We start from the raw sequence: 15,000 nt of genomic DNA on the forward strand, positions 1-15,000 counted from the left end.
ACGGTAGGTTTGGTTAGGTTAAATGAGACGAGGTGAGGTGATGAATGTTGAATTAGGTGACGTGAGGTTTGGTTCAGGTTGGTTTGGTTATATCAGGTGAAGTGAGGTGAGGTGAAGCTTGAACAGGTTTGGTTAGGTTAGGTTAGGTTAGGTTAAGTTATTTGGTTTGAGGTGAGGTGAAGCTTGATTAGGTTAAGTTAGGTTAAGTTAGGTTAGATTGTATTGGGTTTGGTTATAAGTTACGTCAAATTAGTTCAGGTTAGATTAAGATGAGTTAGATTATGCCGACTTGTGTACAGCTCATTGGTCAAATAGAAGTGGACAGCACAGCGTCACGATAGCTGGTCAGGTTAGGTTAGATTTCATTGGGTTATGAGTTACGTCAAATTAGTTCAGGTTAGATTAAGATGAGTTAGATTATGACGACTTGTGTACAGCTCATTGGTCAGATATAATAAGTGGACGCGATAACTGGACAGGTATTCACGCCAAAGTAAGCCAAACATTTCTTCAGTCTGGTAATTAACGTGTGAAACTTTGTACTCCTCTTCACATTCTTCCATACCGCTACAGTTAAAAAGTTTCCAAAGATCAGGATTTTGTATTTTTTTTTCTAGATTTCCAAAGATGAGGATTTTTTGTATAGGTTTGCAAGGATAAGGATTTTTTTTTTTTTTTTTTTTTTACTTGCCCCGCTGAGGTACTATCAGGAAAAATTTAACCTAATATAAGAAATGCATGAAAAGGGTAAACTAAACATTGAACTATTGAAGTATTTTGCCGGTAAAGAAAACTGTTAACATCAAGTACTGTACACACACACACACACACACACACACACACACACACACACACACACACACACACACACACACACACACACACACTGAAGGGTGAATGTATAGGGTGTTGCTGTTCTTATCCTTCCTTATACACTCCTCCTCCTCCTCCTCCTCCTCCTCCTCCTCCTCCTCCTCCTCCTCCTCCTCCTCCTCTTCATCTTTCTCCTCTTTATCCATCTCCTGCTCCTGCTGCTCCTCCTCCTCCTCCTCCTCCTCCTCCTCCTCCTCCTCCTCCTGCAAAGTATCAGGAGTCTCGCTACTTGACGCCACGCCGAGCAGGACTGAAGGAGAGAAGGATGGAGGGAAGTTGGGAGAGAGGGAGGAAGGGAGGGAGGTAGAGAAGGAGGGAGAGAAATTGGCACTTAGTAGAGGGAAGTGTTTTTAAGTGTATGAGAGAGAGAGAGAGAGAGAGAGAGAGAGAGAGAGAGAGAGAGAGATTGAGATTGAGATTGACCAGTATTCCTCTTTCCCACTCTCTCTCTCTCTCTCTCTCTCTCTCTCTCTCTCTCTCTCTCTCTCATCGTCAGCGCCTCCGTCAGCAGTCCTTACCTGGCTCAATCCTGCGGTAGGTTTCCCCCGAGGCGGTGTGCAGGATGGAGTCGTAGGATGCGGTGGTGTTCCAGGCGGGGGCGGGGGCCATGTAGGCGTGGTGGGTGAGGGGCGTGGACCTCTCTAGCACCTCCTGTGGGTGAGTGAAGAATGAGCACGCGGGGGCATAGGAGGATGAATAGGAAGAGAACACAATGAGATGCAAAGGAATACAAAGGAAAGTCAAACAGCAACTCTTAAAGTCCTTCATGCTGTTTCGTATCTACAAGCTACACAGGGATAGAAAGAAAGAACAGTACAGCAGAAGGCTCCCCACCCACCCACCTCTCCATCCACCTTGCACTAACATGAGAAAATAATGAAATAGACCTATCTGGAAATCAACGCAATAGTGAAGCAGTATAGTGAGTGTGCGTACATTTAATACATACTCTGTGACGTAAAAGAGGTGGATTTCTACGACTATATATTTCTACGACTATACATTTCTACGACTATATACGACTTTGTTTACGTGTGGTTATTGTGAAGAGAGCTGGGTTTGGATTCGCTTGGCATATTATATCTTTAAAGGCTTCTATTGAGATACCATTCATGATTTTTGAAGGAAGGAAGGTGGGAAACGGAGAAGGAGGAGGAGGAGGAAGAGGAGGAGGAGGAGGAGGAGGAGGAGGAGGAGGAGGAGGAGGAGGAGGAGGGGGAAGAAGATGAACAAGAACAAGAACAAGAACAAGAAGAAGAAGAAAGGGGAGAAGGAAGAGGAGACGAAGAGTAGCAAGAGGAGGAGGAGGAGGAGAAGGAAGGAGAGCCAAGAGTAACAGTAGGAGGAGAATTAGAGAGAGGAAGAAAATGAGGACTAGAAGGAAAAACAGACTATTTCCTGGCTGAGTGTACAGACTGAACGCATTTCTAAAACCTTCTTAAAAACTAACGCAATGTTTTTTTTTTTTTTTCCCAATCTGATGTAAAATCTTAATTCAGGTTTTGAAAGAAAGACGTCTATTCTTTTTTCTCTCTCGAGCATAAATTTATATCATATTTTTGAAAACTTTAATATTTTCTCGCCTTCTCTCCCACTCTCTCACATTAACAACTTCATGAAGCAAACTTAAACATTTCTAAATCGAACATAAATTTCAACTTTTTTTGCTATTTTTTTTCTATTTTTTTATTTTTGCAGTTCAGGTGTTGCCGTGATATACATTGCTCCACCGCTCCAGTTAGCTTTAGAGGAGAGGTTAGCTTTAGAGGAGAGCTGAGCGTAGGAGGAAACATTATTCTTTAGCCACTCCAGAAAATCATCTATATATATTTTCTCCTCTTCGACTTAATTCTCGAAGCTCTAATAACCTTCTGAGGAGACTTAAGTGCATTGAGTTAAATAATGATGAGAAAATATTAAAGGAAAAAAGATAGAAGGAAGGAAGGAAGGATGGATGGATAAATGGATGGATGGAAGGAAGGATGGATGGAAGGAAGGAAGGATGGATGGATGGATGGATGGATGGATGGAAGGAAGGAAGGAGGGATGGAGGGATGGATGGATGGATGGATGGATGGATGGATGGATGGAAGGAAGGAAGGAAGGAAGGAAGGATGGATGGATGGATGGATGGATGGATGGATGGATGGATGGAAGGAAGGAAGGAAGGAAGGAAGGAAGGAAGGAAGGAAGGAAAGAAGGACAGAAGGAATGAAAGAAACGAGAAAATATTAAACCAAAAAAAGTAAGAAAGAAACAAGGAAGGAAGGAAGAAAGGAACAAAGTAAGGAAGGAAGGAAGGAGGGAAAAAAGGAAGGAAGGAAGAAAGAAGAAGAAAAGAAAGAAGAAAGGAAAGAAAAAAAGAAAAAAGAAATTAACCTTGCGTCCAGAAACTACTTGAAAACCGCACTAGAAAACCTGAATATGCTTTTCTCTTCTTAAATCTCTCTATATTTTTGTGTAATGCATTGCTCTAATAACCTAAACAACGATGAATATAGTTGGAATTATTATTTTCTAACCAAACACAAAAAAAAAAAAAAAACATATTGAAACCACGCACATAAACATTCCTTTCTATTTAAGTTTGAGTTTTATCGTATTTTTTGTGGTATGCATTTCTCCGTTAAGTTTCTAATCATCTCACGGAATATTATTTGCTAACTTAATACCCTAAAACAACATACAACTTCATATATTATTTCATCTTCCTCCAGGACAGATTATTCACTAACATGATACGCTGAACCAACATTAAAAAGCCTTATCTTACTTCACCTCTCTCTAGAAAACACTATTCACTAACACAACATACTAAAACAACATTAAAAACTCAGATATCACTTCATCTCCCACTTTAGAACCTCGAAGCATTGTTTAGTTACCCCAACACAAGTCAGAGGAAGGTACAGTGTTCTAACAGGCATCAGGTGTCAGGGGAAGGAATGTCAGGGTGTCAGTGAGTAGGTGTAGGTGGCGGCAGGTCAAGGTGAGGAGGTCAGAGGGTCAGGGAGAGGCTGCCGAGTATATGTGACGTTAGTGTAAGGGTGTCAGGTGTGTTGTTGCATGTCAAAGGTGTGTGAGAGGGAAAGAATGCGTGTGTGTGTATGTGTGTGTGTGTGTGTGTGTGTGTGTGTGTAAGTGTCTCGCTTTCGTGGTTGCAAGGTGACGCTGTTAATTAAGTCAGGATCTCGGCAGGTGGTGTCAGGCAGGTGCAGGATGTCGGTAAATTAGTGTCAGGTAGCATTAATGAGGTGGCTAAGAGGAGTGGACGAGTGAAGGAAGATGCCGAGATAAGCCAGATGAATATGAATGAAGCTGCAGGAGGAGATAGATAGATTAATACTGGTGGAAATTTTAGAGGATAGCAGAGGAATATATTGACTGGTAATGGAGCAGAGGAATATATTGACTATTAATGCAGAGAAGAAGAAAAGATTGTGATTGCCAGAGGATGAGATAGATAAATGCCACTAGAAAGTTGAGAGATTAATAGAAAGTATATTGACTGTTAATGGATTGTAATGGAAAGAAGTAGTTGTTATTTTGTCTGTGTGTGTGATGAAATACTGGTTTGGTGTGTGTGTGTGTGTGTGTGCGTGTGTGTAGTTTTTTTTATGCGTGTTTGTATCCTGTTATTAGGTTTTAGTTTGACTGACGTAAATGCAACAAAAAGCTTATCTATTTGAACATAATTGCAGATTGATTTCTTGTTTTTTTTATGTTATTTTTCCTCATATCTTTTTTTCAGTGTCTGGTAAATTGTGCTAAAAGGTAAAACGTCTCTCTTCGTGTTCTACTTCTATTTAGAGGATGGAAAATATTACAGACATAACCGGATATTGAGAACAAAAATATTCTAGTGTTTTTGCTTTTCTTACCTACATATTTCACTTCTCAATTTATCGATTTACTTATTTCTTATTACTGCCAACACTTATTTTCCTCATGGGTTAATAAAAGCCAAACCAAACAGACAGACAGACAGATTGACAGCCAGAAAGAGACAGTCAGACAGACAGACTCACGGGCGCCAGCTGACTGTAATCTGCCGCCGTCGCCCACATGGAAGCGTCAGTCTTTTGCAGGTGGGCGTGGGTGCTGGCGTGCGGGTGGGCGGTGGTCGTGGCGTACGGGGACTGCACAAAGTCGTACCCCGCTGACCTTCGCCCCTCGTCCTTCACGTACCTACGGCAGGGCAAGGTGTTAGGTTGACACTGGTCAGGTGAAGGTTAGGTGAGGTTAAATTAGGTTAAGTTAGGTTAGGTGAGGTTAAGTTAGGTTAGGTTAGGTTTGGTTAGGTTTGGTTAGCCTATGTTAGGTGAGGTTAGATTTGGTTAAGTTAGGTTAGTTTAGGTTAGGTTAAGTTAGGTTAGGTTAGGTTAGGTTAAGTATAGGTTTGAGTTTGATTAGGTTATATGAGATAGGCAAGACTGAGTGAATTATGTTAGGTTAAGTCAAGGTCAATTGAATGAAATCAGGTTAAGTTCGGTTAGGTTATGAAAGGTCCTTTAATGTTAGATAAAAGTAAATCTAGGTTAAGTTGGGCTTACGTTTTCTTTTTAGGTTTTACACTTCATCCACATGTAATTCCCATCCACAACCTCCTTTTTTGTCTTTCATCATCCTTTAATCCTACATCCAACACCTCTCACCCCCCCTCCTTTTCCCCTCCTTCCTTACATCATTTCTTCATCCCTCCACTCTGTCCTCTCATACACCCTCACACACCGCCATCCTTCATCCCTACACCTCACGCCACATCCTTCTCTCCATCCTTCCATCAATTCCACACACCTTCCCTCACTCAGCTTTTACCACACTCCATCCTACCTCCCTCCTTCATCCTGCGCCTTTCCTTTATCCAAACACCCATCCTACACCTTTCTCCTTCACTCAACTGTTTCATCACTACACTAATCACCTTCCTTTATCCTTCGCTCTTCCTTCACTCATACACCCATCCTACACCGATTCCTTCATTCTACACTTCATCCTACATTCTTCCATCCTTCCATCATCCTTACACTCGTTCTTTACCTCTTTCCTTCACCACATCCTTCACACATTCCCTCCCATCCCACGCTTCCTTCAATCCTACACCCATTCCTTGATCCTTCACTTACATATCCTGCGTCTTGTAGTAGTAATGGTAGGGCTCCGTGTAGGATAGAGAGGCGAGGGTGGTGATGGCAGGGGCGGACTCCAGAGTGGCGTAAGTGGCTCCCTCGCTGCTCAGGTGGGCGTGCGGGTGTGGGTCGACTGTGTGGGCGTGCACGTGCTCAACTGGGTGGCTGGGATCGTACACTACCACACTCTGAACCGTGTAAGGGGACTGGAAGGAAAGGGATGTTGATGGAAATGGGAAAGGTGAATGTGTAAGTAATGAAGTGATGAGGAAGTCGATGTTTAAAGAGAAAGGAAGGAATAAAGGTAAATAGTGTAACAACAGCAACAATAACAAGAACAACAATGACAAGAACAACAATAATAATAATAATAATAATAATGATAATAATGGTAATAATAATAATAAGAAGAAGAAGAATAAGAATAAGAATAAGAAGAAGAAGAAGAAAAATAATAAGAAAAAAAAAGAAATAGAAGATGAACACGGAAAAAAAAGAAAAAAAAAGGAAGTAGAAGAAAACTGATACGAAAAAAGAAAGGAAAAGAAGGAAAGAACAAAAAGAAATAGAAGATTAACACGGAAATTAAGAAGAAAAAAAAAAAAAAGGAAGACTAAGACGAAAAAAGAGGGAAAACAAAGAAAATAAAAAGAAAAAGAAAAAAAAGTTGGCAGGTGACACGGATATAGAAAACGTGAGGTAGTTAACACGAAAATGAAGAAATAAAAGTGAAAAAATAAGACTTAGATGAAAAAAAAAAGAAAAAAAGGAAAAACGACCAAAATAATAAGAAAAGATAAATAAATTAGCAGGTGACAGGGATATAGAAAACGTGAGGAAGTTAACACGAAAATGAAGAAAAAGAAGAAATACACAAAATAAGAAAACGAAGACGAAAAACAAAAGAAGGAAAAACGAACAAAAAAAAAAAAAAAAAAAGGAAAGGAAAAAAAGACTGCAGTGGTCATGTGAAGAGGAGAGAGAGGAAGACTATGTAGGAGTGAGAGTAATGGAGGTGGACGTGCAGGAGAGACGTGGACGAGGGAGGCCTAAGCTACAGTGGGAGGACCGACTGAAGGAGGATCACAGAGAGAGACAGCTAATGGATCGGAACCAGTGGAGATGACTTGCGAAGAGATGCGATCCCTTATGAAAATGGGAAACGCCAAGAAGAAGAAGAAGAAGAGGTGGTAGACAACATGGATATAGAAAACGTGGGTTGGGGCACAGAGAGACAGCTGGGGGAGGAACAAATGAAGATGACTAGCAAAGAGATTCGATGCCTTATGAAAATGGGAAACGCCAACAGAAGAAGAAGAAGAAGAAAAGTTGGCAGGCGATAGGTGTGTAGAAAACGTGAGGAGGTGCATTAAAGGGGGACTCACGTAGGTGGTCTGCTCCAGGTCATGCACGGTGGCTGGGATTGCGTTACTCTGTACTGGTGACGGGGAAACCATCTCACCCTTCACCTGTGGGGAAGTTAATGGGGGGGGTCATTAGTACAGTCTGAAGTAGTGAAGTAGTGTAGGCAGGAGGGTGTAAGTAAGTAGATTTTCCCTTTTTTTTTATTTTAAGATTGATTTTTCGTCTTTTTTTCGCATATTTCTATTTTTATTTATTTTTTTTTCTTTGCTATATATATTTTTTTAGTTACGTTTATATCCTGACGCCTGAACTAGTGTAGACAGGAGGGTGTAAGTACGTAGATTTTCCTTTTTTTTTTTTTTTAAGGTTGATTTTTCGTCTTTTTTTCGCATATTTCTATTTTTATTTTATTTATTTTTTTTCTTTGCTATATATTTTTTTAGTTACGTTTATATCGTGGCGCCTGAAGTAGTGTAGACAGGAGGGTGTAAGTAAGTGTATTTTCCTTATCTTATCATTATTTTTATGGTTATTTTTCGCCTGTGTATTTTTTTTCATGTTTACATTCCTGTTTCTTTTATTTTTCTTTTATTTTTTTCACATTTTTTCTTTTTTTGTAGTTACCTTCATTTCTTGGTTTCTGGAGTAGTGAAGACAGTTTGGACTAAGACTTCAATAGGTTTTTATTTATTATTATTATTATTATTATTATTATTATTATTATTATTATTATTATTATTATTATTATTATTATTATTATTCTAAGGTTTTTTCGTCAGTTTTTTTCATACATGTTTTGATTTCTATTTTTTATGTTTTTATTCATATTCCTTCTAGTTCCGTGTATCTCCTGGCGTCTGGCACAGTGAAGGCATATGAATTTAGGCTTAGGTAGATAATTTCTTTCTATCAACCCCTTCAGTACTGGGACACATTTTGCCTTGAGATTTATGTACGATTAGACCATTTTATTGACATTAGGAAGAGTCTCTGGAGGTCAGAAGATAAATAGCCACGGTCTTCACTTTTTTAATGAGTTTCTGAAGCTGTATGGAGTCGCCAAATAGTAAGCAGAATGAATAGGGAAAGAAGTCATGGTACTGAAGGGGTTAAGGTTCTTTTCGCCTTGTTTTCACTCACGTTTCTATTTTCATTTTATATTTTTTTTTCTCATTTTCCTTCTAGTTTATTGCCTGGCGTCTGAACTACCGAAGGCTTAAGTAGGTCTAGTTTTTCTTTTCTATTAAGGTTCGTTTCGTTTTCTTTCACACTTCCACGTTTCTATTATCATTTTTTTTGTCACATCTCCCTTCTAGTCACGTTTATTTCTTGGAGTCTAGAAGATCTATTTTTTTCTTCTTCTTTCATATTACTTTTATTTTCGTCTATTTTTTTCAATTTTCACGCTTATCTATCTAAATACCCATTTCTGTATGCGTGGCTATCAAATTATACGAGTTTTTGAGTGCGTTTTTCTATTCATCTATCATGTAACCAGGAAGGGCAGGAGGGAGGGGTGCCAGGCCAGGAGGCGGTCTCGGGAGGGCGGGTGGGAGGGAAGTGAAGGACAGCAGTGCATAATGTTCCCTCTCCATCACTCTCTATGGCATGAGTCGCACAGGAAGGCAAGTGGGATATAGACACCTTAGGAAGCTAAAGAGGAAAACACTTGAAGGAAATTTGATTAGAAAAAATGAAAATCGATGAAATTATGTGCCCCGATTTCCTGCAGACAAGAAAGTTAACGTCTAACAAACAAACACTGTTATTGTTTGTCTCTTAACTTAATGTATTTCAACGTATCAAGCTCGGGAAATTAAGAAATAACAATAACATCGAGTATTTATGAGAGAGAGAGAGAGAGAGAGAGAGAGAGAGAGAGAGAGAGATTGCCTTTGTACAGTGGAACCATGCGTGCTTTGGGGTCCGAGGGGTCTCCAAGCGCACGAGTTCGAATCCTGTCCACGGTCCGAGTGTAGGTTGGGCTTCCTCACTCAAGGCAACGGTTTCCTAGCGGGTGGATTTTGAGATAGGAGATACCCTAAAAAACTATCCCCTTTAGCCCATAAATTCCCGTAAAAAGCCCACATGGTATAAATAAGAAAAAATAATAAAGAGAGAGAGAGAGAGAGAGAGAGAGAGAGAGAGAGAGAGAGAGAGAATGTATGCATATTATCGTTGTACTATCATTACCTCACTAGTACTTATTGTCATTTTTTTCTGCGGCAGGTCAGTTTGTCTGGTCTGAAATTCCACGTCAAACATTTCCTTATATAACTCCACAATACTCGCCTAATTACCACGGGAATGAAAAAAATGTTTATTGCGGCGGAGTAAAAAAGAAAAAAACACAGAATCACTGATATTCCCTGATGACTCAAGACTAATTACTGAATGGAATGTGGTGTAATGAACGGTTTGAGCTGAGCATCAATGGGAGAAGGGGAAGGAGGGATTGTGGGAGAGGAGGAGGAGGAGGACAGAGGGAGTAAAGAAGGGATAATTGGGAGACGGGGAAAGAAAGTTTATCTGTTCGTTAGTGTATATCTACCTGTCTCTCCATCTATTTATCTTCTCAGCCTAGGGTTTGCGAATCCCCACGGGTTTACAAGAAGATTTCCATGGGTACTTAGAAGGCCGATCTTTTACAGTACCATTGCATATTGAGTTACTCGTAGTGTCAGTCACTGAATCAACATTCTGTTCTATGTCAGATTACTGCGGGTTCGGTGGATGGTTTCGTAACTCAGGGGGTCTTAAGGACGTTGATCCCGCCCTGATACAGTGGAACCATGCGTGCTTTGGGGTCCGAGGGGTCTCCAAGCGCACGGGTTCGAATCCTGTCCACGTCTGAGTGTAGGTTGGGCTTCCTCACTCGGAGCAACGGTTTCTTAGCGGGTGGCCTTTGAGATGGGAAGTACCCCAAAAAGTACCCTCTTTAGCCCAGAAATTCCCGTGAAAAGCCCATATGGTATGAATAAAAAAAAGAATAAAACTGGCTTAGGTTAAGTGCAAATAGATGAAGTGGGGTTAGGAGAAGGTAAGTCAGATTAGTGAATTAGTTAGCTTTGATTTGATTAGGAGTAAGTTTGAAATTTTTGGAATAAAGGAAAAAGAAAGAAACCTGATTACAAGAATGGTGTAGAAAGAAAAGAAATATGAAAAAAGAGACTTATTAGTGAAAAAGAAGAGGAAAATAACCCGAATTTAAAAAAATAGTCCTACCTCAGCCTTAGCGACATGGAGGGCGTGGTTGTAGGCGTGGGCGTGGGCGTGGGCGGCGGTGTAGGCGTGCTTGAGCTCCTCCTCCTCCTCCTGCTTGACGGGCGTGCGGGCGGACAGGCTCACGTCCTCCCTGATGATCACGTTGCTGGCTACTCCCACCTCGCTGACGGGCGTGGCGCTTGGCGTGGGCGTGGGAGTGGCGGCGACACTGGTCAGCACCGTGAGGTTCAGGCCCCTGTGGGTGGTGGTGGTGGTGGTGGTGTTAGTGCTACTGCTATTGGTGCTGCCGCTCTTACTACTACTACTACTAGTAGTAGTAGTAATAGTAGTATACTACTACTACTACTACTACTACTACTACTAATAATAATAATAATAATAATAATAATAATAATAATAATAATAATAATAATAATAATAATAATAATAATAATAATAATAATAATAATAATAATAAGTGATAATAATGATAGTGATAATGATGATAATGATAATGATAACAATAATAATAATAATAATGATAATTATAATAATAATAATAATAATAATAATAATAATAATAGTAATAATGATATCAAGAATTGCAATAAAAATGTACTTTCAAATTTTCTATAAGGAAATAATGATTGTATGTGTTTTGTGTGTTTGAGAGAGAGAGAGAGAGAGAGAGAGAGAGAGAGAGAGAGAGAGAGAGAGAGAGAGAGAGAGAGAGAGAGAGAGAGAGAGAGAGAGAGAGAGAATCATAATCATACTCTTTAGCACATCACCACGTAACACATGTGCACTCACACACACACACACACACACACACACACACACACACACACACACACACACACACACACACACGTACCCTGGGTGGTCCTGGGGGGTGGGTTCCCGGGGCTGTGGGTGGTGCCACATCTCAGCAGGGGGCGCTGACACGTGGTTGGGGGCAGCGCTCCCTTCCAACTGCTGGGAGGTAACGGCAGATGGTTTAGGGGGGGAGCATTCAGGGTCACGGGGGGCGGAGGTTGACCGTGGGGGTGGTGGGGTGTAACGGTCCCCTGCTCCTCCCCCTCCCCCACTGCTGCTAGTGGTGATGGTGACGGTGGTGGAGGTGGTGATGTTGGTGGTGGTGCCTTCCTCCTGCTCACTCATGGTTGTGGCGGTGTTGTGGTGTTGCGTCCTGTCCTGTTGTGGTGTTGTTCTGCACGTGTTCTGGCCTGTTCTCTATTTCGGTCTTGTTATGCTGTTTCCTCTTTTACTTTATCTCTTTCTCTTTTCTCTATCTTTTCCTCTTTTCCTTAATTCTTATTTTCGTTATGATCAGAGTGTTTTTCTTTTATTTTCTAGTAATTTCCAAGGTTGTGATCTTCTCTTGTTTTTATGGATGGTATTAGATTACGCTTCCTTCCCGCTGTGTGGTATTGAGCCGCGGGTGTGACGTTTATTGCTTTTTATGGCCTCACAAAATCGTAAATCTATTCAATTTGCCTCGTGGGGACTTGAGCATTCACTCCTCTAATCATTTCTCGAATTTATACAACGACAACTGTCATTATTTTTCACGTGTCAAAAAATCAGGGTTTCTTCATTGGTGGATTCAGGAAACGTGACAATTTTTCTCCGTGACGAGGAAGCGTGACAAATTTTTTCTCAGTGACGTAACAGGAAATCCAGGGAAGGTATTAGAGGAGAGGTGAGAGGAGTGACTCAAGTAATACGAAGAAAACGGGGCTCAAGTGTTCTCAGGGCAGGGAAGGTGTGACTCAGGGTGCTCTGTGTGTGTGCGTGTGTGTGTGTGTGTGTGTGTCGGTTCTTTTCTGGTCTGTGGCACTGTAGGGATGCTGGTTTCTTCTCTAGCTGGTCTCTTGTGTGTGTGTGGATGGGTGTGTGTGTGTGTGTGTGTCTGTTGTGTGTTGGTCTCTTGCTGGTCTGTGGCGCTGCAGGGACGCTGGTCTCTTCTCTAGGTGGTTTCTGGTGGTGGTTTGTGTGGTTTCCTCTCTTTTCTCTGTCACCTTCGTACGTCACACCTGTTGGGGAAAATACTGGTTTATTGAAGGTTTCTTGATCTTAATGCAGTTTTCTTATGAGTATTTATTTGTTCTTTTCTTTTTTTTGTGTGTGTGGATTTTTTACTGCAGGTAATTCTTGACAGACTTAGTTTTTTTCTTAATGTGTGTGTGTGTGTGTGTGTGTGTGTGTGTGTGTGTGTGTGTGTGTGTGTGTGTGTGTGTGTGTGTGTGTGTGTGTGTGTGTGTGTCGCTCATTTGCAGTCTCCGTGACATTTCTTCCACCTCTTTGTTTTTTTTTTTTCACTTTCCTCTTGTCGTGTAAGATGGACTCTGGCCAAGGGCAAAAAAAAAAAAAAATAAATAAATAAATAAAAGAAGGTGAAAAAAAATCATTCGAATAATGTCCACTGAAGATGCCGGTTCGAAAGAATATCCAAAATTATAAAGTTCTGTTTACCAAAAGAAGAGTATGTACATGGTGGACTTGGGACTAATTTTGATGCCGGAAAAAAAATGGAACTTAACGTAACCTGAAGTAACCTGACGCAACGTAATCTAACCTAACCTAATCAAACCAAACCAAACCTGAGCTAACTTAACCTAACCAAACCTAACCTAACTTAACCTAAGCTAACCTTTAAGGACACTGAAAAATCTATGAACAGCGAAATCAAACGAACACTGCGTCTTCTCTTAACGAAGTCCCAATATAACAACAAAAGAAGATCGCCACCACACAAATTAAAAAAAGAAAAGAGAATAGTAAGAATAACAATACAAGGAATAACGAAATTGAGAGCCAAAAAGCCGAGGAAAGGAGTACAAAGACAAAAGAGAAGATAAGGAAAAGTAAGGAGATAAAATAAAAGAGGGTATGAAAAAGTGAGAGTTAATCGAACATCACAACAGTATCCCCTTTAGCCCATAAATTCCCATAAAAAGCCCACATGGTATAAATAAAAAAAAAAAAAACGAAAGAGAAAATCATATGACGGCCATTGGATCAAACATATCCATCATTCATTCATATATTCATCTAATAATTCAAAGCTCCCGATTGACTAACAGAGTGACGACGCCTGTTCTTGTGAGTTAAAGGGAAGGAAACCTACAAACCATACCAGTCATTCCTACACTCTCCAGCCAAACACGGGAAAAAGATGACTTAACCCCTTCAGTACTAGGACACATTTTTACCTTGAAATTTGTGTGCGATTAGACCATTTTATTGACATTATAGGAAGGGTCTATGGAGGTCAGAAGATTAATGGCCACAGTTTTCACTATTCTAATCCCCCACATGAGTCTCTGAGGCTGTAGAAAATCACCAAATAGTCACCAGAATGAATATGTAAACGCGTCATGAAGGGTTTAAAGGCTATATACGTGACAATACCTCAGCAAACAACACTCACCAATCACCCTTTACCTAATCATACCAATCCCAGTATTAAATCGGTACTAAAAACCCAGCGAAACCAATTCCAGTCAACCATACGTAGAAAGAAAGATGACTTAGCAGGTATATACGTGGCAATACCTGAGCAAATTTTACCTGCCAATCACTCTTTACCTAATCATACCACTCCCACTATTGAATCGGTACTAATAACCCAGCGAAGCCAATTCCACTCAGCACTCATTAGTCAATACGTAGAAAACATAAAGAGTTATTAGGTTACGTGACAATACCGGAACAAACAACACTCGCCAGTCACCCATGCGTAACCTAGCCATACCAAGCTCTCCATCAACTCGGGACTAATAAAACCAGCGAAGCCATTTCCACTCAGCATTCATTGTTCAACCATACATAGAAAAATGACGAGTTTACAGGTGACAATACTGGAGTAAACTTTACCCACCAGTCACCCAGGCATTACCTAAATATTCCAGGCTCCCTATTGACTCAGTACTAATAACCCAGCGAAGCCAATTTCTCTCAGTATTCATTGTTCAACCATACTTAGGAAAAAATACGAGTTGACATGTATAAACGTGACATTACCTACGCAAACCTTACCGCCAATCATCCACGAGTTACCTAATCACACCAATCGCTCCATTGACTCAGCACTAATAACTCAGCGAAGCCAATTCCACTCAGCACTCACTGTTCAGCCATACATAGGAAAAAAATGACTTGACAGGTATACACGTCACAATACCTGAACAAACCTTACCTGCCAGTCACGTTGCCTAATCATACACAACTCCCCATTGACTTCCCACTAATAACCAAAACGAAGTCTATTCCACTCAGCACTCATTATTCAGCCATACATAGAGAAAAAGATTATTTAACAGGTCTATACTTTACAATACCTGAGCAAACTTTACCTGCCAGTCACGTTGCCTAGTCATACAAAACTCCCCATTGACTTCCCACTAATAACTCAGCGAAGCCAATT

The 15,000-nt window shown here is 40.6% G+C and overlaps 1 protein-coding gene across 8 annotated transcripts in view; it reads right to left on the minus strand.

Annotated features, from left to right (window-relative positions):
* Positions 1-15,000, minus strand: part of LOC123503312 (GATA-binding factor 2-like) — a 52,119-nt gene that overhangs the window by 21,999 nt on the left and 15,120 nt on the right. For all 8 annotated transcript variants that reach the window (XM_045252988.1, XM_045252990.1, XM_045252987.1 and 5 more), the window contains exons 2-7: positions 11,446-12,607; positions 10,593-10,827; positions 7,388-7,471; positions 6,000-6,208; positions 4,902-5,061; positions 1,392-1,524 (exon numbers count right to left, since the gene is read on the minus strand). In XM_045252988.1, the coding sequence (XP_045108923.1) occupies positions 1,392-1,524; positions 4,902-5,061; positions 6,000-6,208; positions 7,388-7,471; positions 10,593-10,827; positions 11,446-11,732 (1,108 nt within the window). In that variant the 5' untranslated portion in view covers positions 11,733-12,607. The remainder of the gene's footprint in view (positions 1-1,391; positions 1,525-4,901; positions 5,062-5,999; positions 6,209-7,387; positions 7,472-10,592; positions 10,828-11,445; positions 12,608-15,000) is intronic.

This window comes from Portunus trituberculatus, chromosome 13 (assembly GCF_017591435.1).
Source record: "Portunus trituberculatus isolate SZX2019 chromosome 13, ASM1759143v1, whole genome shotgun sequence".
Lineage (NCBI taxonomy): Eukaryota > Metazoa > Arthropoda > Malacostraca > Decapoda > Portunidae > Portunus > Portunus trituberculatus.